This window comes from Pituophis catenifer, unplaced genomic scaffold (assembly GCF_029215685.1).
Source record: "Pituophis catenifer annectens isolate HBS135680 unplaced genomic scaffold, rPitCat1.0.hap2 SCAF_7, whole genome shotgun sequence".
Taxonomy (NCBI): domain Eukaryota; kingdom Metazoa; phylum Chordata; class Lepidosauria; order Squamata; family Colubridae; genus Pituophis; species Pituophis catenifer.
In genome coordinates this window covers 54,896,499-54,921,353 of record NW_027256887.1, presented here as the reverse complement: position 1 = coordinate 54,921,353, position 24,855 = coordinate 54,896,499, and the positions used below count along the sequence as shown (strand labels likewise).

At 36.4% G+C, this 24,855-nt stretch overlaps 2 protein-coding genes across 5 annotated transcripts in view; one reads left to right on the top strand and one right to left on the bottom strand.

Annotated features, from left to right (window-relative positions):
- The window catches only part of HAL (histidine ammonia-lyase), a 30,566-nt gene extending 16,098 nt beyond the window's left edge, over positions 1 to 14,468 (top strand). For 2 of the 4 annotated variants that reach the window (XM_070948088.1, XM_070948087.1), the window contains exons 8-16: positions 2,614 to 2,709; positions 3,159 to 3,217; positions 4,507 to 4,587; positions 5,522 to 5,587; positions 5,695 to 5,860; positions 7,394 to 7,528; positions 8,811 to 8,919; positions 9,031 to 9,100; positions 9,934 to 10,732. In XM_070948088.1, the coding sequence (XP_070804189.1) occupies positions 2,614 to 2,709; positions 3,159 to 3,217; positions 4,507 to 4,587; positions 5,522 to 5,587; positions 5,695 to 5,860; positions 7,394 to 7,528; positions 8,811 to 8,919; positions 9,031 to 9,100; positions 9,934 to 10,092 (941 nt within the window). In that variant the 3' untranslated portion in view covers positions 10,093 to 10,732. Of the gene's footprint in view, positions 1 to 2,613; positions 2,710 to 3,158; positions 3,218 to 4,506; positions 4,588 to 5,521; positions 5,588 to 5,694; positions 5,861 to 7,393; positions 7,529 to 8,810; positions 8,920 to 9,030; positions 9,101 to 9,933; positions 10,741 to 14,212 lie in introns of those variants that run through there. The other 2 variants (XM_070948086.1, XM_070948085.1) reach the window with 2 other exon arrangements.
- On the bottom strand, positions 13,484 to 24,722 carry AMDHD1 (amidohydrolase domain containing 1). Its single transcript, XM_070948089.1, has 9 exons — positions 24,565 to 24,722; positions 23,967 to 24,073; positions 22,273 to 22,337; positions 20,530 to 20,807; positions 19,631 to 19,856; positions 16,614 to 16,738; positions 15,105 to 15,198; positions 14,164 to 14,324; positions 13,484 to 13,884 (listed from the first exon to the last, which is right to left on the bottom strand). Exons 1-9 carry the CDS (start codon positions 24,702 to 24,704, stop codon positions 13,779 to 13,781), a joined length of 1,302 nt encoding a protein of 433 aa, XP_070804190.1. The 5' UTR covers positions 24,705 to 24,722; the 3' UTR covers positions 13,484 to 13,778.
- Between the last annotated feature and the right edge of the window lie 133 nt (positions 24,723 to 24,855).

Here is a 24,855-nt window from a genome sequence, read left to right as displayed (position 1 = left end):
TGTCGCCGGAGAGGTTGTCGTTATAGTGGGATTAGAGGGAGTCTTTTTTCCTGTTTTCCCCACTGTGAATGACATGCTTGTCATTTCTTTCAAAATTTTCTTTTGCTCTCTAATTATCCTATCAATGTTACTCCAAATTCTCATTCGCCAGTTAGCGCCTCTATTATCTTTTTTTTTTTTAAATATATATCTATATATAGATATATATTCCTGTACCTAATTTTTCCTTCTAAATTTATAAACAAATATAACTAGCTTAGTAGATATGGATTAGACAATTCAATACTATACAATCAATATATCAATTAATCAACAAGTCACAATCAATATATCACTATAGCAATTAATTTGGCTAAATATTGTACTTTTAAATGCTTAAAGTACTATAAATGCTGTAAATGGGAATTTTTGAATACTTGATTTTAAATACAATTACAGTTTTAAATATTATAAAAATACTAATAAATACTATATAAATAAATAAATACTATAAATGCTAGGCAGCGGAATATATATAGAAGATTTAAAATATCATAGCTTGAGAGTATATTATGTATATCTAAACCAAGAAAATACTGTAATTCTTATATTACTAAATATTAATAAGTTGATATATAAAATATGCAGAATTACTATAGATAGAAGTGAGTATACTTAGATAATTAAATGAGTGCAGATCAAATAACACTGTATAATAGTATATCTTATAGGCAAATAAAATCAAGACTTAAATAGCCTAAAAATTAACAGTTCTTATTAATAACACTATTACTATGTAGAGGGTCAGGGGGTTAAGGACAGCGTTATAAAGAGTAAAAAGAATAAAGAGGAAAGCTATCAAGATACAATAAGGGACAAATGGTATTTTCCACAAAGAGGAAGTTTTTTGATTTTGATTTTTTTTTTCCACTCAGTCAGCAATCTCCTCCAATCTCCTCCAATTCTTCCTTAGCCACAGCCGAAGCTCTATGGTAAATCTCGCAGCTAGATTGTCTCTATGCCTGTCCTTTTCAGCTTTTGCTCTGTCAGGCTTCTTTAATGGCTGCACTTCCTGTTCTCCGATACAGGCAAGTAAAATCCGATCTTCAGCTTAATTCACCTTCCCGCTATGGCCAGCAAATGAGGAACAAAATTTTCTGAGTTCTTATGTGTTCCTTGCTCCACCAAACCTCTTTTAATGCAGATAGTTTCAGCGCCCTCAGACTTCCTTTTCTGTGCCGGCTAGACGAGCTCTGTGCCTTGGCAAACTGCTCTTTGATCTCCAGCGCCGCTCGGTTCCACTCTGAGCCCCTCGATCTCGTCTACGCCGACCCCTTTTTGATGTTTAAATCCACATAGGCAGGGAAAGTAGGTTTCGATCACGCCACTGCCACCTCCGATCTTCCTTGCTTCCTTCTAGTTGTCAGCTCCCCACAGCTTCAAGTCAGCCATTAAAAGGCTGACACACTCACGCTGGTTTGACAGAGCCGCCCGGATTTGCGAGAAGTGCTTGCGCTTCACTTTCTCGCTCGCCGGACTCCCTCTATTGTCCGCGGGGCTCTCCAGGTCCCGCGCCCCCGAAGGGATCCCCAAAACGTGGTGACAGGCGGTGTTGAGGAGTAGCGATCACTCACTCAGCACCATATCGCCGCAGCTCACCAACCGGAAGTCCTGTAAACTTTTGTATATGTCATTATATTAATAAACAGATTCAAATAGATAGATAGATAGATAGATAGATAGATAGATAGATAGATAGAGAGAGAGAGAGATGTTTATATATTTGTCTAATGCAAATATTATTCAAAATGTACCGTATATATTTCTGATATATTTATATGACTATTTCTTAACCTACTATATTCTGTATAAATGAATCTGATATTTCATTATATTTGCCCATATAAAGTTTATGTCTATCAACTCATATGTAGCAAATATAATGAAGTCTTCAATCCATTGAGTAGAAGAGGCCATAAATTTATCTTTCCTATGTTGCAGCAGTAAGGATACAGAGAATTCATTTGCACTATCAGTTTTAGATCACATTTAGTTCAGGAAATATTATCCTCTGAGAATTTTAGCTTTTGTCATACAATCATGTTAATATAATCCATTACTTTCTTCCAAAACTTGGTAAGTATAGGGCATTGTAAAAACATATGTTTTAAAGATGCATTATGCTTATTATGTCTCCAAAAATGTTATTTTGACATTCCTTATATATACAAATCCACTGAATTCTAAATATCTTTTTTTGTTGTATAAGTCATAACTTGAGGTCCATTGACATTCTTGCTATACAGGTAGTTCTTGGCTCACAACCATAATGGAGGCTACCCATTATGGTCAGAAGTCATGACAGCCATTAAGGAAGTGCCCACATGATTGCTTTATGACCACCCCCCCATCCCTGCTCTCCCTCATGCAGTCATTAAATGAGTCCATGGGTTGTTAAACAAAGAAAGAAGTGCCTCAGGGATCCTGGGAGGCCTAGCACAGGGACAATTTTTTCCATATCTCCATATTTTCCTCAAATTTCAAAGGTGCCCATAAATCATTTTGGTCAAATTTCAATCCTTCCTCATTTATTTTCTGAAAATATTTTACCTCTTTATCCTTACTTTAAATCAGATATTCATGCACTGCGACCACATCCAGGGCAGATTGAGGTAGCTTTTCGATTCAGGTCCCTTTTAGACTCTGATCATCATCCTTCTGAAATAGCAGGTGAGTAATCATTGGCAGTTGATATATATTTTATTTATCCAATTAGTGCAATCTTTTTTTAAAAAAATGAAAATGACATTTCAGCTTAATTTAAAATAGTATTTTGAGTCATGACTGCTATTTGTAAAAAAAATCACACATATAGAATATTTAGAATTCATTAAATATGCTACAGTATAAAATTAGTCTGAATGTAGAACGTACCTGTAAACACATGACATCATATTTCATTGTAAAATAATACAATATTATTGGCGCTAAAATTCAATATATTTGTAAGTGTTGCTATGTGAATTCAGAGTTACAGAAGTGGAAACAGTTGTCACATAACTCATTTACAAAACATTTCAATGCAAATCCCATATTTTAATACAGCATTGTGAAGATTTCACCAAAATATCAATGCAGGTCTTCTAAAACAAACATTACTTGCTTTGTTTCTTTTACAGAATCGCATAGATTTTGTGATAGAGTGCAAGATGCATACACATTACGTTGTTGCCCTCAGGTAAAGCTTCAGAAATTCCTTCAGATATACAGTATGTAGTCAGGAACTTAATATACTTTCCAAGTTAACTGAAGTTAGTTTTATAACCAAGTGGAATTCACAAGTAAAACTGATGACATTTACAAAAAATATTAATTTCAACAACTGTACTTAAGAATGGCACTCGTTAATAAGTAGTACCACCCACATGTAGCTAAGTGGCAGCATGCAGTCAACTTTGACTGAAGTCTGAAAAATTAAGCAGGGTTAGACAGGCAAGCACATGGATTGGAATCAACAGGAAATCCCAGGGCTGCAGAATAATTTCAGAAAATGACTTTTTAGATGAAGAAGACAACAGGAGATCATTATCAAATTGTTCTCAGGAAAATTTCACTCAATCTTTACTTGAAAGAGACTTACCTCAGCATGTGAGCCTCTAAATATTCACAGTTTGAGCAAGTTATAGTATCTAGCCAATCTTGTCTGAACTTCAAAGGTAATTCTGATTCAATATAACATAATACGTAGGTCCTATCCTGAGTATCAGGGCTCTAGTACTTGCAAAAAACAGCCTGGAAGAAGATAGTAATAAAACATTTCCTATTGCTGCCAACATTTTATGGACATCTTTATCAAAGTCACCAGGAGCTGAAGTTGACTTCAAAGAGATTATACTGTACGAAAAAATGTTTTCCAATCAGAGATTATATTCGTTACAGAAATAGAATCTATATGGAACTATTATTTCAAAGAATAATAATTCAACAATTAGTTGAATAATTCTAGACGATAATTTAAAAATAGTGAAAAATAATCATCTGTGAATAGATCATTAACAACAAATTAAGCATTGCTGCATGCACTATAGTTATAGTTAAACTTATTAAACATATGTAACATATTGCATAGGAAACCTACACAGATATATTTTGCAGGCTTTGTTTATTGTTTATTGAGTCAATACAATATATACTTTTCCTTAACTCCGTATGTTTCTCCCACACTTGTGATCCAACCAAACATCAATCTGACTTAAATACTGTAAAGTATGCTGTAAATATAAATTGCATACTTTCTATTGTCTACAAAATCTCAGGCATTATTATGAAACTAATGTTCTGTTTGATCAATAAAGATGGAAAGGGGACTTGTTTTAACAGACTTTCTAAACTGAAGCCTCTGCTTATATTGGCTGAGAATGTAGAAAGTTATAGTTCAACACATACAGACGGTGACAGGTTGAGAAGGTTAACTAAAATGAATAATGGTTTACCAAAAAATAACTAACATCTATCTTTTTCTTGTAGGTTCATGGTGTTGTGAATGATACAATTGCCTTTGTAAAGAACATAATTACCACAGAGATCAATAGTGCAACAGACAATCCTGTATCCTTATTTCTTTTAAAAATAAATTGGCTTTTTTCCCTTTTAGGAGTTCTATTACAAGAAGTGAACTTGGATTGTGAGACAGATGATAGAAGATATATTATTAGATTGAGTTGGGTTGGATTTGATTGGGTTGAGTTAGATTAGATTAGATTAGATTAGATTAGATTAGATTAGATTAGATTAGATTAGATTAGCTAGAGCAATGATAGATGATAGAGAGATAGATAGATAGATAGATAGATAGATAGATAGATAGATACATACATACATACATACATACATAGATACATAGATAGATACATAGATAGATAGATAGAGGGTGTTAAACTTGCAGTCTCACGCTGTTGTCAGTGATGTATCATGACTTTCCCCCCCTTTGCTAAAACGGGGGTGGGCATGGCCAGCACATGATGCATCCGGCCTGCAGGCCACGAGTTTGACACCCCTGAGATAGATAGATAGATAGATAGATAGATAGATAGATAGATAGATAGATAGATAGATGATTTATTCCTAACAAGAAGCTACATAGTATCCACTATCCTTCTACATTAATATATTAAACATTTAAGGTAACATCATGTACCCTGATCTGACTCCTTGCTCAGAACTGAATCATTTACTAAATATTCCATTTATGTTCCTCCATTTTTAGTTCCATTATTATAGCTCTCTTACTATATTTAGCAACCGATCTTCAACTCCACATTTGTGCAAAAACATTCACGCCTATTGATTTTATCAAATATTTTCTATGCATCAAAAGGATATATGCTTACCTTCCACTCAAATCACTTTAAAAATGATTTGCTAAGTGCCACCTGTATCATGAAACAAGTAAATAAATTAATACATTAAAAATGTGGAGTTTAAGCTGATCAAAGGAGTCATTTTTAAACATGTCATGTTAATTCTTAATTTTTTGGTAAAGATGGTTTTTGCTGACCGGAAGGAGACAATTTCTGGAGGAAATTTCCATGGTGAATATCCAGCCAAGGTAGGTGTCAAAAATTTCTTCCTCTAACATGTATTTGTTAATTTGGAATTGTGGGGGGGGGAGAAAGAGGGCTAAAATTCCTATCTCTAAAACTATTTAACTTGCAGGCTTTAGACTACCTTGCAATTGGTGTCCATGAACTTGCTGCAATTAGTGAAAGGAGAATTGAACGACTCTGTAACCCATCACTCAGTGAATTACCACCATTTTTGGTTACAGAAGGAGGTCTAAATTCTGGCTTCATGATTGCACATTGCACAGCAGCTGCCTTGGGTGAGTACTTGGGTCACAGGCATCTGAGGACTTGGGAAAATATGAACTTCTCACCTGAAATTGGGAGTATTGATAATAGTGCATCCTGTTTTATTATAGTACTGTAGTGCGTACATTTTGGGGGGACAATTTCTCTCTTGTGCATAACTCATTGCATCTAGGGCTATCAATTACAATCTGGCACTATGTCAATACTGCCGTACATTGATAACACGATTCTCTATTTGTAATATCTTCTTAGGATAAATAATAGTCTGGCTTGTAGGCTTATTCCTAGATATATATGCATAATATATATCTGTTCGGTGAGAGGCCACCAGTAGCCTCTCACCGACCAATACGCTCCCATAGAGAGGGGCTTCTTAGGGTGCCGTCGGTCAAACAGTGTCAACTGGTGGCCCCCAAGGGAAGAGCCTTCTCTGTGGGAGCACCTATCATCTGGAACGAGCTCCCCCCGGAGATACGGAGGATTACAGACCTGCGCGCTTTCCGCCGTGCCCTCAAAACATTCCTATTTCAGCAGGCCGGCCTGGCCTAACCTTTTTTTTAAACTGTTTTTAAATTTTTTAAATTTTAAATTTGTCTTATAAATTTGGGGTGTTTTAAATTTTGTTTTCTGGACCAAATTATTTAAGTGTATTTTAATGGTTTTTTAACATTTGTATTATATGTATTTTATCTTTTGGCTGTTCACCACCCTGAGTCCTTCGGGAGTAGGGCGGTATACAAATTTTATTATTATTATTATTATTATTATTATTATTATTATTATTATTATTATTATTATTATTATATAATATAGCACTGTGTCTTCATTTCAGCCTTCGTGAGCCTAGGAAATATTGGGTAGGTAGATGAAAAAATACACTCAGTTATATAGAAATATTGTAGGTGCTACTATCCCACCACAGTTGGGCTATTTCATCAAGACAACAATCTGAAGCTTACCTTTGAATCAACTATGACAACTGTCATAGCAAAGAAAAAAAGATACAAAGTTTATGGAAGGCCTGCACAGTATCTAGACTTGAATATTATTGAAATTTGTATGGAGAATTCAAATATATAGTGCATGCAGGGAGATCTGGCAATGTCTCTAAGCTAGACGAGTTCTGAGAAGAAGAGTATTAAAACATTCTGAAAGCAGAAATGGAAAGATTTTTAGGTAGCTACAGGAAACATTTGGAAGCCATTATTTCTATCTAAGGAAGTATAGCAAAATATTGTAACTGAAACCATTTTCAAATTTCTGTTCCTACCATTTTTTTTTTTTTATTTTAAATCTGTAAACAGTTATATGTAAATAGTTAAGCAGGCATTCAGTTTTAATGAAGAAACATACCAAACTCAACTAGGCAGAACTTATTGTTGGCTTCTGTTCATTTCAGGATACATTGAAATGTAGAATTTGACCAATGCCCGAAGTTTTGTATACAATACTATTATTACAAAGATCTTTCATGGCTGACTGTTCTTTACAATGGGACGTTGTTTCCATTATTATTTGCTTTTATTTCTTCTGGGCTTTTGCAGTTTCAGAGAACAAAGCTTTGTGCCACCCTTCTTCTGTGGACTCTCTTTCAACCAGTGCTGCGACAGAGGACCATGTATCCATGGGAGGATGGGCTGCAAGAAAAGCGCTTAAAGTCATTGAGCACGTGGAACAAGGTAAAGCTAAGTAGCAGCCTCCTAGGAAGACACAGGGCATCACAGCAAGGCTTCACGAGGTACATTTGTGTGTTAGATTCCTATGAGGCTGAACAAAAGCAGGATTCCGAGACAGGCAGTGACACCATTAGAGATAGGAATGGGCGAATCAGTTTGATTCCTCTTGTTCCTTGCTTTACAGGGCTTGTTTTTAATCAGATATCCAGACACAAATTGGTCTTTTTAAAATCTACAGGGAATTTACTTCCTTTGAAAATGTGAAAGACCATCTGGCTCTTAGCATCTAAGTGACACAGCAAGAATTTTTAAAATACAGAACTATTCTGAGGGGCATGTTTAGGCTCCTTCAGACAGCTGCTGCTCTTTTTCTTCTTCTTCCTCCTCCTCCTCTTCTTCTTAGCATATTCCCACAAGTGTGGGGTCTGCTTTTCGGATCATTGAACACCACTTTACCCAGTCAGCTGCATCCCCAGGGCGTAGACCTGCAGCTTGCATATCTTTGTTGATGGTGTCTTGCCATCTCTGTTTTGGATGCCTACGAGGTCACCGGCCATTGACTTCTATTTGGTAGGCAGTCTTGTCAATAGTGGAAGGTGCTACTCTCAGGACATGTCCATATCAGAGGAGCCAGCCTTCTCTCATCTTTTCTGTAATTGGTACCACAGCGCTAATGTACTATAAGGTTTAAGATTGTGAAATATATCAAATCAAAAATATGTTTTTAGTTGCTGATCTTAGATAGATTGTCATAGTATACTTCATTAGACGCTAAGGTAGCTCAAGTGAAAATGTTGCCCTACCCTTTTTTTATTATTATTAATCTGTAAGTATTTTATTTTGCCATTTCTGTATTATGAATAGCTTGGTGAAGAAGTATTCTTAATGGCATTGGATATGATGAGGTTTATGACCATAATAAATATTTGGTTTCATGATTACATCATTTACCAATATTATGGCTATGGTGCTTGTCCTCGTTGTTTATTTATTGTTTATAATTTTGCCTAATGTTTGTACAATGCATGTTAATTTATGGTCTTGAATTGGCCTAATAAATATACTGTCCTAATTTGATTTTTTACTTTCCCCTTGATATTTAACCTACAGATCAACCTCTTGCACTTATTGGCAAATGACAAAACATTTGTATAATTTCTTCAGAACTCCACTCTTGGTCACATCCTTAAAGTGCCAATCAGGTTCTGTGACTCCAAATGTTGAGTCTTATATCTTGAACTCTTTTCAGCTAACCAATTATTTTCCTATTGTTTATATTCACTAGTGCTGGCTATAGAACTGCTTGCAGCATGTCAGGGCATTGAGTTTCTACGCCCTCTCAGGACTACAACCCCATTGGAGAAAGTCTATGACCTTGTGCGGTCTGTTGTCAGGTATATCAAACGATGATTCCCATAGATTATAGCTTTTGGGAACATTGGCCAAATATTAACAGAACCATACTAATAGGACTAAATTGAGGATTTTAATTTGACTTTTTTCAGGCCTTGGTTAAAAGATCGTTTTATGGCCCCAGATATCGAAGCAACTCAGCGATTGCTTGTGGATCAGAAGGTAAGTTGTTGTTATACATATACACCAATGCATATAACTTTGTATACATAGCAATTGTTCATAATTCCTTACAAGATTTAGTATTCACTGTTCTATGAAAAAATATTTAAATATTTAACAATGAAATATTAAAGATTTAATGATACTCTTCAGATGTGTTAGGACTATAACTATCAGAATTCCCAGTCAATAGAAGGAAGGTTGAACCAGGGTTGTAGCAGCTACTGCGAAAAGATAATGGCATATTTATTTCAAATATATTTATCTGTTTTCCATTGTCAAAAGTTTCCCAGCTCAACTAATTAATGTCAGGAAACAAACAAAACAAACAATAGTTGACAGAAAATAATTAGCAAGCCAATAAAAACAAATATTCAAACTAGGTACTGCAAAAATAAAATCTGTAAAATCTGGGCAGAAAAGGAAGTATTTCTTCCCTTGTTACTAAAGAGGGTAGTAAGCAGAGATACAGAATTTCAGAATAAAAAAGAAAAAATTGGGAGGATTTTTTATCTTGTCTTGGTGATGCGGGCAAACTGGCTTCAATAAGTTACATTAACAAAATCATAATGAATGAATAAATGAATGAATGATAAAAAAAAACTTGCCTTCTAAATACTATAGTCTGAACTTCAGACCCCATAAGCCTTAGCTTTATAGCCAGTAGCAGACATCTGTAGGGCAAAAGGCTTATAGGGCATTAGTTTCCTGTTCCTAATTTTAGCGTATCTCCTGTTTATTAGTTATTTTGAGATATGTTCCAATATTTTGCTGAATTTCAGGATCAGACTTTGCCTTTTCTTCTAACTCACTTTTTTATTTTCTACATCTAGGTTTGGGAAGTAGCTGAACCATACATTGAGAAATACAGAAGGGAACATATTCCAGAATCCAGACCCATTTCCCCAACTGCATTTTCTCTATCGGCCAGTAAAAGTGCTTCTTGTCACCACCATCACCACAGTGATTCTGAAGAGCATGAAGAACTGTGAAAACTATCTGAACTGAATCGCAGTATTTCAATTGCTGGATCGCTGTATGTGTCGTAAAATTTCTGTAGTTTATTCTAAAGAGTATTTGGGGTAGGGGGGAGGATTATTTCCAAAACCAAAAATGCTGATAGAAAAGTTGCTGAAATAATTTTACTATTTCACAAATTGAAAAAGAGAATATATAGATTTAATTTATTACAAATAAATGGAGATGGGACTGGAATATAATCCTGTACACAAATTACATTTCATGGCAAAGTTAATAAAATCAATGTCAAGCCAAAATTAATATGAATAAATTGTTCCGGTATATTAAAATAAATATATTTCTTTAAATATTTAAAGAAATTAATTCTTAAATCTTTTCAGAAATGAATATTAAATTCATACTTTATACCAAATTAATCCAGCACTAGAACTGTGCATAATACATAGAAGCAATGAGAGATATTGTAGAAGTATAGTAAAATACAATTTGGTAGTAATGCCAAGTTTGAAGGCTATAAGCCACATCTTAAAAGTTTTATAAGACTAAGTATTTCTACATATCTTCTTACCTACAGTCTGAAAAAAAAATAGGTTTGTTAAACAAACAAACAAACAAACAAACAAACAAATAGCTGTTGATGGACTTCTTTGCATGATATAGCCTTCCTCCTATCCCTAGTTAACAGTGCAAAGGCAAGCTGATTTTGGATTTTTCTAATCTAATGTGGAAGCACTGTTTTCCATCTTTTCCTATACAAGCCTAAATGTGACATTTTGGTGATGACTCTTACGATGCTGTGGAAGATTTGGAATTCACCTACATTCTGCAAGCATGTTGCTTTCTATCCAGTTGCTGTGTTTTCCCCTCCATGGCTGATTTGTTTTGTGCTGCTAGACTGACATAACTTTAAGAGAGGAGTAGCAGCAGTAACACTAATTGAGTAAGGAAGTAATCTGAATTTAAGCACTTTCTGTAGCTCATTGGTGCTGCCACAGGTTCTAGCTTATCATATTCTCTGGTGGTGTTGAAAGAGATCATTACTCCAGGGATTTCTAAAGCAAAGCACACTATTTCTGACATGTGGCTGAAACTACTGTGCTAGCTGTCTGTCCATCCTGCCTCCTCACCCAGTCTCAGCATACACAGTGGAAGATAAGAGTTGGTTGTGTTAATTCATGATTGGGAAATCTGTTAATCGCTGTACCTTAAGCTGACCCACAGTAAGGTGGGTAGGACAGTGCCAAATTTTGGCCTCATGATTAAGGTGTAGATTAGCTACATAAACAAAATGTATGCTTAGATTGTGTCACCCTATGGACTGGAATAAATCATATCTAACTAGCTGCCTGGATGTGCAGCTACTGAGTAAACTTTGAAACCAGGAGTATGAAGTAAAGCTGGGAATTGAGATAGAAATCAGAAAATATGAAGCCACATCAAGACAATGTTCTAATCCAAACAGAAAAACTTCTGTAGCTCTCCCTGGGTTCAATTACCAACTGGGTTCAATTACCAGTTACAACTGAGTGGGGGGTTGGACTAGATGACCTATAAATTCCCTTCCAACTCTGTTAATCTGATTGATACCATATCTCAGAACATCCAATTGCTATGAAATTGGATTCCTAGGAATTACCACAAAAAGAAATCAAACTCAAAACAAGATTTCCACATGTGTATACAGGTGAAACTTGAAAAATTAGAATATCATGCAAAAGTTCATTTATTTCAGTAATGCAACTTAAAAGGTGAAACTAATATATGAGATAGACTCATTACATGCAAAGCGAGATAGTTCAAGCCTTGATTTGTCATAATTTTGATGATTATGACTTACAGCTCATGAAAACCCCAAATTCACAATCTCAGAAAATTAGAATATTGTGAAAAGGTTCAATATTCTAGGCTCAAAGTGTCCCACTCTAATCAGCTAAGAAAGCCAGAACACCTGCAAAGGGTTCCTGAGCCTTTAAATGGTCTCTCAGTCTGGTTCAGTAGGAATCACAATCATGGGAAAGACTGCTGAACTGATAGTTGTGCAGAAAACCATCATTGACACCCTCCATAAGGAGGGAAAGCCTCAAAAGGTAATTGCAAAAGAAGTTGGATGTTCCCAAAGTGCTCTATCAAAGCACATTAATAGAACGTTATGTGGAAGGGAAAAGTGTGAAAGAAAAAGGTGCACAAGCAGCAGGGATGACCGCAGCCTGGAGAGGATTGTCAGGAAAAGGCCATTCAAAAGTGTTGGGGACTTTCACAAGGAGTGGACTGAGGCTGGAGTCAGTGCATCAAGAGCCACCACACACAGGTGGATCCTGGACATGGGCTTCAAATGTCGTATTCCTCTTGTCAAGCCGCTCCTGAACAACAAACAACATCAGAAGCGTCTTACCTGGGCTAAAGACAAAAAGAACTGGTCTGTTGCTCAGTGGTCCAAAGTCCTCTTTTCTGATGAGAGCAACTTTTGCATCTCATTTGGAAACCAAGGACCCAGAGTCTGGAGGAAGAATGGAGAGGCACACACTGCAAGATGCTTGAAGTCCAGTGTGAAGTTTCCACAGTCTGTATTGATTTGGGGAGCCATGTCATCTGCTGGTGTTGGTCCACTGTGCTTGACAATGCAGCCGTCTACAGGAGATTTTGGAGCACTTCATGCTTCCTTCTGCAGACGAGCTTTATGGGGATGCTGACTTCATTTTCCAGCAGGACCTGTCACCTGCCCACACTGCCAAAAGTCCCAAAACCTGGTTCAATGACCATGGGATTACTGTGCTTGATTGGCCAGCAAACTCGCCTGACCTGAACCCCATAGAGAATCTATGGGGCATTGCCAAGAGAAAGATGAGAGACATGAGACCGAACAATGCAGAAGAGCTGAAGGCCGCTATTGAAGCATCCTGGTCGTCCATAACACCTCAGCAGTGCCACAGGCTGATAGCATCCATGCCACACCGCATTGAGGCAGTAATTGATGCAAAAGGGGCCCAAACCAAGTACTGAGTACATATGCATGCTTATACTTTTCAGAGGTCCGATATTGTTCTATGTACAATCCTTGTTTTATTGATTTCATGTAATGTTCTAATTTTCTGAGATTGTGAATTTGGGGTTTTCATGAGCTGTAAGCCATAATCATCAAAATTATGACAAATCAAGGCTTGAACTATCTCGCTTTGCATATAATGAGTCTATCTCATATATTAGTTTATGAAAAACTAAGTTGCATTACTGAAATAAATGAACTTTTGCACGATATTCTAATTTTTCATGTTTCATCTCCCATGATACATTATAAACTGCTCTTCAGTGTCCTCCCATTAAATGATAAATTGTGCTATTCAAAAGAAATACAAATCAACTTCTTCACGAAGACAAGATAACAAATGTGCAGTTATTTGAATCTTCTTTATTGTATTGTTACTCTAATTACAAATCATATTGATGAACTATAATTGAAAGAAACTGAAGAGATTTAACACCTATATATATTTATTTTATAATTTGCTGAGAAAAAGAAACGTTAAAAATGAAATAAGCCATTGTTTTCATTAAAAATAGGAATGAACATCAATTAAATCCTGGACTTGTGTATGGTACATAAGCATAACATTCAGGTTTTACATAAATGTGAGATCTTACTGTTCTGTGTGCACTTTGGAGATCTGGCAACTGTGGTATTTATTCTTATAGAATATACCTAGTATTGCAGAATGCTGTCATTTTTGTAAACAATATTTCCTTTAATAATTACATATTCAATCAATTCTTGATGGCCGCCAAATTGATAGATTAAATGTTCCCACCTAAAAGAAGTAGATAATTATATTTTATGCAGAGAATAGAATACTAGATAGTCTGCATGATCAAAAACGATAAACAAGCACAGGATAGTAAGGTTAAGTGCCTTCATATTTAAAGGAAGGCATAAATAGTTAGGAAATCACTATGAACCAAGCGTGACTCAAAGGAAATTTCAACTTTTGTTATTAGTAATAGCATTATTGCTTATAATACTTTCCTAGATAGTGCAGTCTAACTAATTTCCAATAATGTCAACACAAATGAATACTTTACCCTCTTACCTTGGAGAGTTAATGATAATGAAATCTCCTTGTTTGCCTTTTTCAATAGACCCATGGGTGTGAGATCTCCCAAGAGCATAAGCAGCATTAATGGTGGCAGCAGCTAAGGCTTCTTTCATGGACATCTTCATGTTTACACAGGCTAAATGCATGACCATCAGCTAATGAAAAAAACCAAAAGTGCTGTCAGAATTTACAAAATAGATCAACAGTTACATCAGTCACTTCTGAAAGCTTCCAAGCTCAGTTTTATTTGAATTCCAAACTATGGCATGATTCAAACCATAAGCAATGTCAGGCATTTTGAACACTATTTTATGGAATTCTGCAGGCATTCTGATTCGTACAATGGAAGAGACAAAAGGGAACAGATAATCACATTCTGTTTTATTAATTACTTTTTTAGTAGCTCAGTGCCTCAGAGAACCTGACCAGGATGTAATGATTTCAGCAGAGGGGACAGGAATGACAATTTCAGCCATTTCTTATCATTTTGGGGGTGGAAGGGGGTGGGTGGGAGATAGAAGTTTGGGGAACTGTTTATGTTTTGTGGATGGGCAGTTTTCCAAAATTGCACTGCCGTTACTTAATGGTTTGAAACCCTACTTTGGCAATATAATCTTGGGAGATCCAGAGTCTACAAAACAGAGAATAATGATCTCTATTTGACCCATGCATTACATTTGAGAAACTCAGGTCTATCTGCATGGATTTCAAGTGTTCAAAAGCATTTTCTTTCTGGAAAATCTTGTGGAAAATTGTTTTATGCACAAGGCTACTTCATACTATCCAGTATTCATTTCATAATTAAATTCATAGGTCACCAATATAAAAAATGAAACAGAATATTTTTATATCTACATTCTGAGACTATAAGAAGAAAAGGAACAGTCAATGAACAATCATTATGGTTCCAATAACCACCAGTATGGCAGCATTACCATAGAACAACAGTAAGCATTTGGATTAAAATCACTGCCAAGAGCCACAATCACTCCCTCTTTCAACATTTTTCTAGCTTGAGGCTGTTTCAATCTAAAAGAAAAAGAAAAAAAAAAGTATTGGAAAAACAAAATTAAATGCATTGGATCATTCACCATATATAATTTCAAATGTTCTAACAGTAAAGGTCCCCTCGCACATATGTGCTAGTCGTTCCTGGCTCTAGGGGGCAGTGCTCATCTCAGTTTCAAAGCCAAAGAGCCAGTGCTGTCTGAAGATGTCTCCATGGTCATGTGGCCGACATGACTAAATGCTGAAGGCGCATAGAACGCTGTTACCTTCCCACCAAAGGTGGTTATTATTTTTCTACTTGCATTTTTACATGCTTTCAAACTGCTAGGTTGGCAGAAGCTGGAACAAGTAATGGGAGCTCCGTTACATGGTGCTAGGGATTCGAACTACCGAACTGTAAACCTTTCAATCACAAGCTCAGTGTCTTAGCCACTGAGCCACCGTGTCCCCTGTTCTAACATTACAAAAGGGAAAAAAGAGATTTTTTTCTGTAATGGGATTATAAGAGATTCAGGATGGTAACATTACATTATGAATATATATTTTAACCCTGACAAAGTTTTAATTAGAAACACCAGAACTAGAAAATTAAAAAAATGATTTATAATTCACTCCTGTGCATGGATGCTTGGACATAAGACACATTTAAGTCTTACATGAATATGGATTCTAATTCAAAATATAAAGGCTGTCAAAAATAAGAACATATACAGTATACACACAGAGACCCACAGGTGACATAAAGAATATTTTAGCAGAGCTTAGTTGAAACTCTCAATGGAAGCAATGGAATTCTTATCTCCATCATCTCTACATGACCATCAGATTTTATATGGTCGTGGATAGTAAGCATGGAACTCCCTTGAATCTTGGATCCTCTTTGTGACCTGGTTGTGTGAGAATTCCGCTCACATGGACATTCTTGTTCATATGGAATGAATAGCTGACTTTACTAGCCCATTATTTCAGCCTTAACCAGTATATCAAAAATTTCCAAGATTGCTGTTTTCTATTGCGTGAAATACCAGAATAAGAGTAAGCATGTTATAGAAAACTTAGATAATACAGACCTGCTAACTCATCCTTATTGAACACTGAATTTGTTGATATTTTTTAAAAAAGGATCCTTGTTTCATATGCTATTATTTAGTTTTATTGTTACTGTGAGCTCCCTAGAGTTGTACTCTTAGATTTTAAAAGATTTAAAATCTTTTAGAATATAAGTATATTCTAAACTGGACTTTGGTTTTCAGTAGTCTTTCAAGTTGTGCAAAGTCAATATTTAATTTGAAACTAAAGCTATGTAACATAATTCTAAGTGTGTTGACTCAGTTGTAGGGCCCACTGAGTTCCATGAGAGGTATACCTTGTACAGCCTTCCCCAATATAAAATATTTATATAAAGCCTAATATCCATATTAAAGAATTGCATTTACCTCAGGATGTAGGCAGTGGTTGGCAATAGGACAGCTGCACATTTTGCCTGGGCCATGGCAACAATTCCTTCATCACTAATTTCTTCTAGGTGACTTATAGCTTGTGCACCCAGTTCAGCTCCAAGCTATTGTGCCAAATGTAAGGTGACAAAGAAGAATGAAATGTAAAATATGCAAATAAGATCCAATTTTAAGAATAATAATATAAAGCAACAATAGATTATAAAATGCCAGCTAAAACAGTCACTGCTTCAGATACTTCCTGGTCACATTTGCATATCACATGAAAACATGATTTTACAAGTATGAAACTCAGGTCTATAATATTCCAAAAGTTTCAGAGTAACCCAAAACTCTTTCAAAAGTTAGCATATTATGTTTTATTTTTAAGTGAAAGGGGGAAGTAATAAAAATATAGAAATTTATTAAATTAATTGTCAACCCAGTTAAATAATATTTTGTTAATTTGTCCTTCGACTACTACTTCATGAAATGTGGCCTCCTTTATATAATTCAAAACTAAGTGTAACCCTTGCCTGAAAATAATTGGAAGAACCTGGCTTAATGCAATATAATGAGTCCAGCTCCTGGAATCTAACCCCTCCTCTCTTTCCTGGAAAACCAGAAGGGGCTGAGAAAGGATTTATCATATGATGGGTTATTATCTGACAGAGGAGGCATAAAACATATCTGGATTCCTCTTGGTCAGATGAAAATAAGGAAGGGGAGAAAGGAGCATGCAGTCAAATTCCCATTGTTCATAACTGTGGTTTATCATGATATCTAAATATGGGCATGGTATATTATGATCGAAATTAGTGCATAAGCTTTCAGATGCCTTTAGAGATCACTATGAAATGTGCTGCTTTTTTATGTGTCTACAGGTGAAACTTGAAAAATTAGAATATCGTGCAAAAGTTCATTTATTTCAGTAATGCAACTTAGTTTTTCATAAACTAATATATGAGATAGACTCATTACATGCAAAGCGAGATAGTTCAAGACTTGATTTGTCATAATTTTGATGATTATGCCTTACAGCTCATGAAAACCCCAAATTCACAATCTCAGAAAATTAGAATATTACATGAAATCAATAAAACAAGGATTGTACATAGAACAATATCGGACCTCTGAAAAGTATAAGCATGCATATGTACTCAGTACTTGGTTTGGGCCCCTTTTACATCAATTACTGCCTCAATGCGGCGTGGCATGGATGCTATCAGCCTGTGGCATTGCTGAGGTGTTATGGACGACCAGGATGCTTCAATAGCGGCCTTCAGCTCTTCTGCATTGTTCAGTCTCATGTCTCTCATCTTTCTCTTGGCAATGCCCCATAGATTCTCTATGGGTTCAGGTCAGGCGAGTTTGCTGGCCAATCAAGCACAGTAATCCCATGGTCATTGAACCAGGTTTTGGGACTTTTGGCAGTGTGGGCAGGTGCCAAGTCCTGCTGGAAAATGAAGTCAGCATCCCCATAAAGCTTGTCTGCGGAAGGAAGCATGAAGTGCTCCAAAATCTCCAGGCTGCGTTGACCCTGGACTTAAATGAAGCACAGTGGACCAACACCAGCAGATGACATGGCTCCCCAAATCAACACAGACTGTGGAAACTTCACACTGGACTTCAAGCATCTTGCAATGTGTGCCTCTCCATTTTTCCTCCAGACTCTGGGTCCTTGGTTTCCAAATGAGATGCAAAAGTTGCTCTCGTCAGAAAAGAGGACTTTGGACCACTGAGCAACAGACCAGTTCTTTTTTTCTTTAGCCCAGGTAAGATGCTTCTGACGTTGTTTGTTGTTCAGGAGCAGCTTGACAAGAGGAATACAACATTTGAAGCCCATGTCCAGGATCTGCCTGTGTGTGGTGGCTCTTGATGCACTGACTCCAGCCTCAGTCCACTCCTTGTGAAAGTCCCCAACACTTTTGAATGGCCTTTTCCTGACAATCCTCTCCAGGCTGCGGTCATCCCTGCTGCTTGTGCACCTTTTTTTTCCACACTTTTCCCTTCCACATAACTTTCTATTAATGTGCTTTGATAGAGCACTTTGGGAACATCCAACTTCTTTTGCAATTACCTTTTGAGGCTTTCCCTCCTTATGGAGGGTGTCAATGATTGTTTTCTGCACAACTGTCAGTTCGGCAGTCTTTCCCATGATTGTGATTCCTACTGAACCAGACTGAGAGACCATTTAAAGGCTCAGGAACCCTTTGCAGGTGTTATGGCTTAATTAGCTGATTAGAGTGGGACACTTTGAGCCTAGAATATTGAACCTTTTCACAATATTCTAATTTTCTGAGATTGCGAATTTGAGGTTTTCATGAGCTGTACTTTGATGAGCATACTCATCAAAATTATAACAAATCACGGCTTGAACTATCTCGCTTTGCATGTAATAAGTCTATCTCATATATTAGTTTCACTTTTTAAATTGCATTACTGAAATAAATGAACTTTTGCACGATATTCTAATTTTTTGAGTTTCACCTGTATGTTTGCTTGAGTTATTTTTTCCTAAGCAAAACATGAATAACTACCAGAAGAAAGAGATGACATTAAATTATAATCCATAACTTTATTTTTTTGCTTTAGTTCATTAAATAGATGAAATATATTTGGGATATCACCTTTTAAATACTGTTTAGTTGAAGCTTATATTGGAATATACTGTATTATATAAATTATCAGACAATAGTAATGATAATTTTTTGAATAATCAAAGTATGATGCAGCAACTATTAAACTGTATTTTTTAATACAACGAAAAAGATAAAAAGGAGAGTTCATTCTTTAATTTTACATCATAAGGAAAAGATAAACAAAATGAATGTTTGAAAAGTGATCAGCAAAGGTTAGGAGGTTCAGCTTTCTAAAAGATTAAACCTCATATGCTGCTGCTACATTTCTCTGTTACTTATTGCCAGAATGTTGCACTGCACGTTATCATGATATATTTGGCTTTGCTCTTATCTCAGAACAGAATCAAAAGCAAAGGCGTTTTAGCAAAGGCATACCTCAGCACTTTTCATTGGATGCAGCTCATCCCCATGGAAGTTCATTTGTAATCCTATAGCTTTTCCAGCCTGAAGAATTCTTTTGGTAGAACTCAGATCAAAGACTCCCTTCTCACAGAAGACGTCTATATTGTCAACATGCATTTCACCATTAAGATCAAGTTCCTTGAGTTTAGGAAGATGGGTGTTGATAATGTCATCAGCAGCTTCTGTAGCATTTTTCCCTCTGTTAAAGAGAAAATAAAACAAATCTGCAAAATCAGTTGAATTGAGCAGTGTATGCTCCTCGTCCTTTTATGCCTAAAAATCAATAGATGAAATAAGAACTGTTTAATTATAGGTGACCAGTGGATATTATTAATGTCTTCCATTGTACAATCATCTCCCCCTCAGTCTGCAACACCCTGGCTTCCCACTTTCCATTATTTCCTGCAGAAAGTCATTATGAAAAAACTCCTTCCTTTTATTGTGCTTTTTCAGGAGTGATTGTACTTTCACACGAAGTAGCAATAGCAATTGTACTTAGACTTACATACCACTTCACAGTGCTTTACAGCCCTCTCTAAGCGCTTTACGGAGTTAGTATATTTCCCTCAATAATCTGGATCCTCATTTTACCAAACTCGGAAGCAAGGAAGGCTGAGTCAACCTTGAGCCAGTCAGGATCGAACTGCTGGCAGTTGGCAGAGTTAGCCTGCAATACTGCATTCTAACCACTATGCCACAATTGCTCAGTTCTGACTTTAGAAATTGTCAGATAATTTCTCCTTCACCTAAAAAGTCAAGAAAATTCAACCACACTATATGTTTGCTCAAAAATTTAGTGGAGAATTCTGAAAAGTCATCTGTGCCCAACTCTAACTCTAAGTGATTTTATAGACAAAACAACACATAATTACCTAGGAACTGCATGGGCTCCACAGTAGGTGGAAGAAATACCAATGTCCAATTCCTTTTTAGCCTGTTCAATGACCCTGAGCATCTTAATTTCTGTTTCCAGATTTAAACCATATCCACTTTTGCATTCAACCAAAGTGGTGCCTGCTCGGAGCATCTGTAACAGACGGATTTTGAAACTTTTAAGGAGTTCATCTTCTCGGGCTTTCTGAGTCTGCTCCACAGTGAAATGTATTCCTCCTCCAGCTTGATGAATATCCATATAGGAAGCACCTGCCAACTTAAACAGAATCATCCATGAAACGTGTGCTTGGGACAAAGTCCAGAGTATTGCATCAGGAAAGCTCTCCTGGAAAGATTCTAAAATAACTTTAATTCCAAAATTGGGAAAGGTTCCACAGGAGATAATCTCCTGTAGACTAATTTTACTTCTTAATTTAGATTAATTTGTATAAATTATATACAAAATATCACCAATCATCTTAAATATATTGTTTAGACAACAAAAGAAATATATTCTGCCTTAGAAAATATCAAATATTGTATGGTTAATATGACTCAGCTATATGTTCACTGGCTTTTTAAAGGCATTCAGTTTTCCAGAGACTTAAAATATATAAGTTCAGGCCCTATTTTGCTAATGTGATTGATCAGATTTATATTTGTACAAGTGTGCAAATAAGACTTGGCAATAATCATACTTCATTGTAATTTTGTGAGATACTAAACAAGGATGCCAAATAAGTTCTTTCATTTAATTTGGTTTTAGGAGCCCTAGCAATTGCACTGTGCACTAACAATCAAAGTCAAGCAATTAAATCTGGAGATATATTATATTTATTAAGCATCCTTGCAGATAATTTGACATTTACATTGTTTAAACCCAGCTCTGCAGCCAAACAGAGTAAGGAAAAACTTACAGAATCTGCAGAGGTATTTGGCATACTGCCCTCTTAAATCAGAAGATCTGATTATGGACTTACACAGATATATCAGAACCTGACAATTTTTAAAAATTATATACTCTTCCTGTTGAAAGTTTTCCAAAAATAAATAAAATCAAGAATGCCATCTGTGGCAGATGTGTAAAAAGATGGTACTTTTTTGGGATCAAAAAAAATAGCTAATTTCAAGACAAAGCGTTAAATGCAGGGGTGGGATTCAGCGAACCCCACCGGTGAACCTGTAGTTACAGCCAGCGGCTGGGCCTGCCCACCTGCCCCAGCACGCTTGCTCACATTTTGGATTCTGGGTGAACCAGTTGTTAAATTATGTGAAGCTCACCTCTGGTTAAATGCCCTGCAAAGCTTGGCTTATTATATCTATTCATGCAATCCAAAACTTCTCTTAAAAACAAGGAGTTGATGTATGTTTAAGTAAACATCAACTCCTTTTGATAGCAAAATTATCTATGGCACAACATTGGTCATGTCTTTAAATTTTAACTATTTTTATTTGTGGGTTAAAACAGCTTTTTCAAGTGCAATATTAGAAAAAATTATTGATGAATTTACAACAATTAACTTTCAGAGAAAATTCAAGAACCGCATTTTTATCAAACTTATAAAAGGCATAAATGAAGTCATACATTATTCTGTTGTTGCCAGTATCTCAGGGACTATGGAGTCAATGACTGCACCCAAGGTTACAATATTTCTCCATTTCCAAAGCAAACAGAAAAGCACTTCAGGCACATACAGCATAACAGCAAGAAACCCAAATCTTCTCTAAATGTTGTAACTTACCTTCATTGCAAATTCATGCACCCTGTCACCAGCCCATACAGGATGTGTGTGTGCATCTACTAGTCCTAATTAAAAATAAAGTAAATATAAAGTAAATATGAATTCTGGAGTTTTCAAAGTTATCCATTAGTACAGAAGAGAGAAGTACCAAACTTCCAAACTTTAATAATGAATCATACAGTCAGCAAATGTCTTACATTGCATGTTTAGAAATTGAGAACATGAAACAGAGAGGAGAGAAACTGTTGTTTGCATGTAATATTGTAGCAATTGACTAGAAAGAGATTAATCATCCCTTGTCTTTGAAAATATTCATGCAATTTCTACAGAGTCTAACAAAAAGTGTAATTGTAATTTGATTTATTTATTTACTTGCTAGATTTAAACCCCATCTTTCTACAGGAGCTCATGGTGGTGTATATATAGTATTTCCACATCGATTTTATCTTCACAACAATACTTTGAGATAGACTGGGGTGAAAGACAGTGACTGGCCCAAATACGATATTTCACTTTTATCTGAATTCCAGCTGCTGAGACTCAGGACAGTGGATCCATTATGTCCTGCCTGGGGTTATTTATTTTATTTTATTTTATTTATTTAGAAATTTTGCTATGGCATAATTCTTGTAAATATGCATCCAGCTAACCATAGATGGAAGTATTAAATCATATTAAATCTTTATATTCTTCAGGGCATTTTTTAATGTATTCTTTTTCTGGTTTTGCTGGTATTTCAGTTCTGAAGCTTCTTGATCTAACTCTATGCTGCCTGCTTAACATATACATATTAGACAGTTGAAGGTTGTTTTTGTGCTACTCATTCTTTGACCAGGAAAACCTTCAAGAACACAAAGGAGCTCTCAAGGCAGCATACAATCTTGACAACAGTTCTGTCAGTTCTGTCAAGTTGGGAAGAAATGCCTAACCTAAGAACTTTCAGGCAGTTTTGTAATTGTGGTGCTGGCTGGGGGATTGTGAGAAATGCAGTCTCTGAAGATCTCTGGGGAACACCAGGTAGAGAAGGATGCAATTGTAACAGGATTAATAATAGAAAAAATTGAGAAGAGTAGCCCAGTTCCAAGGCATGAATGCTTGAACTGCACCTTGTAAAGCAGTGGTATCACATGTCCTAAAAACCAACATCACTAACATGTGATGGTTTGTGTCTATAAAAGGGGAGATGGTGTGATGGACTACAGTTAAGAGTCAGTTTCCTTGGAAGGTGGGAATATGTTCCAAGAAGTGGGGCAAGATAAGAGGCCTGGAGCTAGATTGGAGACAGAGGAAGAGATTTAGGATAACTACTCCCTAGAATCTCCCAGGATATTTCCATTAGGGTTAGAATAGTATAGGTTAAGTCTAGCAAGATTCTGTCTATATCATGTAAGAAAATAAAAAACTGAACTTTGGTTGGATTCTTCTATGTCATTTTTGGGCTGGGCCTGACACCTGCTGCCACATTCTGCTCTAGCTGAAGTTTTGATTTTACATATTATAGATTAAAAGTCCTGGCATGCTCAACAGATACATCCAATTTGACACAGCCATCTTTCTTTCAGAATGTCCTGTGTCCTTTACCCAGTCCTTTTCATTTCAAGGGAAAAGAAAGAAGTCAAATAGAGGCATAGATTGACCTTCTATAAATATATAAATTTCTGCTTGGTGCAATAAATCTTTAAATCCATACCAACCTGGTAAAATGCACTTTCCAGAACAATCAATTATTTTGTCAAAAGTTGCTCCAGAGAATTGCTCACGAATGGCCCTTGCATCACCAACTGCTTTTATACACCCATTTCTGAAAACAAACCACAATTTGAGATTATATGGAATTATCTGTTTCTTTCTAATGTCTTTCTTCTTAAGAAAAGTGCTGAAGATCTCCTCTTTCATCAAGTGGTTTAAGCACTGTTTTATGATCCACCAGTATGGAAAGAAGAGTAAACTGGGCCCTAGATCTGGGCTTGTTTACAGATGAGTCTTTTTTTTTTTTGGTAAATAATTTTTATTGTAGTTTTTCTTTTCCAAAACTCTAATACATATTCAAACAGACAATGTCATTTTTATATACTTTGGATTAACAATTCATATAAAATCTTTGCTGGCTGGGGAATTCTGGGAGTTGAAGTCCGCCATGCTTAAAGTTGCCAAGGTTGGAGACCCCTGCCTCAGGCAACAGTTTCTCACGTTCGCCTGTCATCTGATAGACCAGGGGAGCTGGCCACGGCCATTTGGAATGCCTCTCTGCCCAGAGACAGCCACACATCGCCCCTCCGGAGACGCACTTACTTGCCGATGACGACGCTGGCGTTTTCCCGCAGGGCCAGCTGCTGCATGCCGGCTTCCAAGAGATACTGCTCGCCTTGGGTGCAAACAAGCACCAGTTGCTGGGCTCCTTCGAGCAGCAGTTTGTACTCACCGCCGGCCATCGCCTCGTCCGCCGCAGAGCCAAGGCAAGGAGCCGGACAACGGCTCCGGGGGGGGGGGCGGAGAGCGCGGAGCAAAGTTTGCTTGGTCAGGGTGGACCTCTCGGCAAGGGCCGAATTTATTGGCTGGCATTCAGCACGACGAGGCGCAGCC